The sequence below is a fragment of the Alnus glutinosa genome, chromosome 11 (assembly GCF_958979055.1).
Source record: "Alnus glutinosa chromosome 11, dhAlnGlut1.1, whole genome shotgun sequence".
Lineage (NCBI taxonomy): Eukaryota > Viridiplantae > Streptophyta > Magnoliopsida > Fagales > Betulaceae > Alnus > Alnus glutinosa.
In genome coordinates this window covers 9391058-9395918 of record NC_084896.1, presented here as the reverse complement: position 1 = coordinate 9395918, position 4861 = coordinate 9391058, and the positions used below count along the sequence as shown (strand labels likewise).

General features: G+C 43.8%; 1 protein-coding gene across 1 annotated transcript; it reads right to left on the bottom strand.

Moving 5' to 3' along the window:
* Window positions 1-1179: 1179 nt before the first annotated feature.
* Window positions 1180-2962, bottom strand: LOC133881082 (uncharacterized). Its single transcript, XM_062320046.1, has 5 exons — window positions 2936-2962; window positions 2444-2809; window positions 1914-2174; window positions 1793-1865; window positions 1180-1706 (listed from the first exon to the last, which is right to left on the bottom strand). Exons 1-5 carry the CDS (start codon window positions 2960-2962, stop codon window positions 1180-1182), a joined length of 1254 nt encoding a protein of 417 aa, XP_062176030.1.
* Between the last annotated feature and the right edge of the window lie 1899 nt (window positions 2963-4861).

Here is a 4861-nt window from a genome sequence, read left to right as displayed (position 1 = left end):
GAATGCGCAGTTGCGACGAGAGGATTCTGATGATGACATGCCTGCTGCTATGCATGTTGCTTTTCCAGACGTGGCTTCATCCTCTCATACCGTCCCTCCATCTGAGCCAGAGGCTAATTATTCTCAGATCATGGAGGCCTTAGCTGCCATTCAAGGAGGAATGTCCACCAAGCGGCAGTCCATCTCCTCCTTGCAGCTCGAAGTGCGGTCCATCAACAAGCGGGTGGAGCAGACCCATTTGGACCTTCAGGAGTGCCTTCGAGTCCATCATCCGGACAGCAGTGATGATGAGGATGTTGCAGCTCAGACTGTACACATGCCAGAGGATGTTTGATTTCCCTCTGTTTTATTGTTTTTTTGTTATTTTGAGACATTTTGTTAGTTTCTGTTATTTTGTTAAAAACTTAAACTAATATTACTCTGTTTACCGGGTCCTTCTGAGACCGTTAGGGGGAGTAATTTTTATGACAGTTAGTTTTTATTACTCTGTTTTACCCTTTGTCCCTTAGTGGCAAAAAGGGGGAGTAATTTTTAATTTTTGGACCGGGATTGTATTTCCAAACCGGTCAAGTGATTTTTGTCCCAGAATGGCCAAAGGGGGAGTTTGTTAGTATTTTGGCCTCATTCTGTGTTTGGACAAAATCACTTATGTGTAAAGATGCTGTAAAAAGGGATTCCACTTGTCAGAGCATTTTCAGAAGACTCTGCACTGCGAAAAAGATAGAAGATTTTAGATTCCCTGTTAGCCGTCCGGACGACGTGTTCATCCTGACCGGACGCCAGACAGACCGGCATCATCCGTCCGGAGGACGTATCTTTTCTGTCCGGACCCTAAACTGTATCGAGAATCTTCTGTTCCAGCTTGCATCCGTCCAGACCTCTCAGCATCCCGTCTGGACGTCCATCAGTGATCGATCAGCTTCCAATTCTTTCCAAGTTCAGAATATGGGAAGATTGACACACCGTCCAGACGATGTGGTTTCCCGTCCGGACGCGATCATAAATAAGGCAAGAATCACAATTCAAATGTCACCATCCGGACGTCAATCAGTATTGGTCCGGAAAAACTGTGTGTCTTTTATTTTCCGCTGTGCTTAATTTTTGTTGACACTTGTTCCACACACTTTATTTTTAGAAGTCAATTTCGATTTTTACATTGATAACCAGGTCCACAGGGACCTAGTTATATCCAGAATGACCATCCAAAAAGTAATAGTACTCGTGCCCTGCCAATCGCTCTACCATCTGATCAATGAATGAGAGTGGAAAATGATCATTCCTGTTGGCGGTGTTCAACTTGTGGTAGTCGATGCAAACTCTCCATCCTAACTGAACTCGAGTTGGCACCAACTCGCCGTCCTTGTTTTGCACTACCGCCACTGCAGCTTTCTTGGGCACAACATGAATTGGGCTCACCCACTTGCTGTTAGAAATTGGATAGATGATACCTGCATCCAACAGCTTAATCACTTCAGCTCGCACAACTTCTTCCATAACTGGGTTGAGCCTTCTTTGTGGCTCCCTCGATGGCTTGGCGTCCTCCTCTAGATGTATCTTGTGCATCACCACCGAAGGGCTAATTCTCGTTATGTCTTCAATGGTCCAGCCTATAGCTTCCTTGTGCTCCTTCAAGACATCCAACAATTTCTCCTCTTGAGCAGCAAGTAAATCTAAAGCTATGATCACAGGCAAAGTGTTTGCTGGACCTAGGAACAAATACTTGAGATTGTCTGGTAAGGTCTTAAGTTTCTTCTTGGGAGGCTCAAGTACTGCTCCTCCTCCTTCTCCTTACTTTCCAAAGGAGCAAACTCCAGAATGGCATCCGCCTGCTCAAGTAACTTATCCAAGTCCAAATCCTCTCCAAACTAAGCAAGACATGCTTCCAGAGGGTCTACAATGCTTGATCCTTTTACAGCTTCATCAATAATCTCCTCGATCAAGCAGACACTTCTGATCTCATCACATTCCCTCGGCTTCTTGTTGATCTCAAAGATGTCCAGCTCCACCATCATGTTATCGAAAGAGATCTTCATCACCTCCATTCTACATTTGATTAGGGCATTAGCGGTAGCTAAGAATGGTCTCCCTAAGATCACCGGTATCTGAACTCCAACATTCTCAATCGGCTCTGTATCAAGCACTATGAAATCCATGGGGAAATAGAACTTGTCAACCTTAATCAAAACATCCTCAACAATTCCCGTGGGATCTTAACTGACCGGTCAGCCAACTGAAGTGTCATGGAGGTGGGCTTCAATTCTCCTAACTCCAATTGTAGGTAAATTGAATAGGGTACGAGATTGATGCGAGCTCCAAGATCAAGTAAGGCCTTCTTAATCCGGCTGACTCCTATCGTGCAAGAGATAGTAGGACACCTAGGGTCCTTGTACTTGATGGGCAACTTGCATTGGAGGATTGAGCTGACTTGCTAGGTCAAACAAACCTTCTTTGGGACATTCGACTTCCTCTTGGTAGTGATTAAGTCCTTCAAGAACTTGGCATAAGACGGTACTTGCTGGATGACATCCAAAAACAAGATGTTGATCTGAACTTGCTTGAATACCTTCATGATGTTTTCAAACTTTCCTCCATTCTTGGGCATAAGCAATCTGTTAGGGTAGGGTGCCTTAGGTACAAATGACCTAGGAGGAATCTTAACAGTGGCTATAGATGGCTCTACATTTCTCTCCTCTGTGCTGCCACTTCCTTGCTCTTCTTGTGCAGTAGGGTTCTCTTCAGGAATAATTACTTGGTTGTCCACTTGTCTCCCTAACCTAAGTGTGACAACAGCTTGCACTTGCTCCTGCCCCTGCACAGCATTTGATGAACTCCCCCCATTGAACTACAACTTGGAGTTTGGCACGGGTTGATTGGGGAGCTTTCCCTTCTCTCTTTCACCCAAGTGATTAGCCATTTGACCCATCTGAACCTCTACCTTGGCAATCACCTGGGTGTTCACCATGGTGGCATTCTCCACTTCAGTAATGGTTTGGCTTGTAATCTGCACGAAGGCTTTGAGAGATTCCTCTAGAGTGGGTTGTGAAGAAGAGACTGGTACTTGAGTGGGTGCTTGATATGCCGGTGCTGGCTGCGCTGGACGACCCTAATGATGAACCGGTTTGATGAAATTTGGGGGTGTATTGATTATGGGCTTGATGAGGGCCCCCCCTTGATTCACTGGTTGGTTCTGCTTCCATGAAAAATTGTGGTGGTTTCGCCACCTGATGAGTGCCAAATATTGCATATTTGGACCCCTTAATTTTCATTTTTTAAGCCTTTAATTTAGTTAATTTCTAATGTCTTTTGCTAGTTTTGGTGTTTTAGTGTTTATCAGGTCATTGAGAGAAAATAACGGTGTTTATGTGCAATTGCAAATGAAAATAAACTACGACTTCTAATTAACCGCGTGTGTGTGATAGTGTGCAACAAAATATCAAAATGAGGAAATTAAAGAAGACATATATTTTGTTAATGAAGTGGAAACTCAGTTAAGAGAAAAATCACTCTGGGGCATCCAAACCCAGGATTTTCACTATTCAAAAGACAAAGCTAGTTACAAAGCAGTGGGACTCATATACCCCTGATGCAGTGGTTGTACCTTGAACTCTGACGCGTAACCCAACTCGAACGCCTCCCAACCAAGTCACCTACTTAAAGGGGTCTTCAATGGAATCATTTACCTTAGAGCTCCTCCCTAAGATAGACTTCACACGAACCAAAGATCACACAACGGCAACGGCTAGAGAGCTAGCAGATCTTTAATATCTCCCTAAAGACCCTCTCTAAGCTACAAGGAATTCACTACTGAATTCATGATATAATACATGCCTAGAACTTCTTATTTATAGGCTTTACAAGTCCTAATTCTAGTCAGAATCGGAGTCTCTGGCACGCACGTCCGGATGGTCAACTGTTTCCGTGTCTGAAAAGGAATTTCGAAACTTCTCAAATTCTGGAGAGCGTCCGGAAGCTTGATCTTTCCATCCGGAGCTGCACCTCCCAGACGTGTTTCTATAAGCCATCTAGATGGTTAATTTGTATCATTTTTTTTTAGCTTTCCAACGGCACCAATTTTGTCTCAATCTGATACTTGAGCAAAAAGTTATGATAAAAGTACTGAGATGTGTTCAGAAGCCTCCAGACAGTAAGGGGCGTCCAGACGGCTTGACCGAGCGTCCGGACGGTCAATTGCAACTGCCTTTCCAAAATAGCACTTAAAGCTTCCCATATCAAGACCTCGTCCGGACGGTCACATCTGTGATTCCTTTCCGCATCAGTAAAGGAAAACTGGAATCTTTTGGGACACTAAAAAGCGTCCAGACGATGTTGCCTATACGTCCGGATGGTCCCAGAATACTTTCCCAATCAATGTCTTCTTGAATGACTCAGAAAGCTTGACCTAGCGTCCGGACGATGTTGCCTTGTCGTCCGAACGGGTGCACTAGCATAAGCTTCTTGACACTTGGGAGAGTCCGGACACCTTCAAAGGCCTGTCCGGACGGTTGCATGGGATCCGACTTGTCTGAGTGGAATCTTGTGTAGAATCTTCATGGACGTCTTCTAGAAGCATGTGAGCTATCATTTGTCATAATATAAGGCACTGTCTATAACACCTGAAGACTTTGAAATAAAACGACATCCCTGTGAAATAATGCAACCTTACAAACACAGTGATTTTGTCAACATAATGTAGCTATTGAAAAACTAACGAACTCCCAATTTGGCCATTCTAAGACAAAAAATACTTGACTGGGTAAAAATGCAATTCCGGTCCAAATATTACAAATACTCTCATTTTTTGTCTCAAAAGGACAAAGGGTAAACAAAGTACATATAGAAAAACCACAATTACTGAAATCCA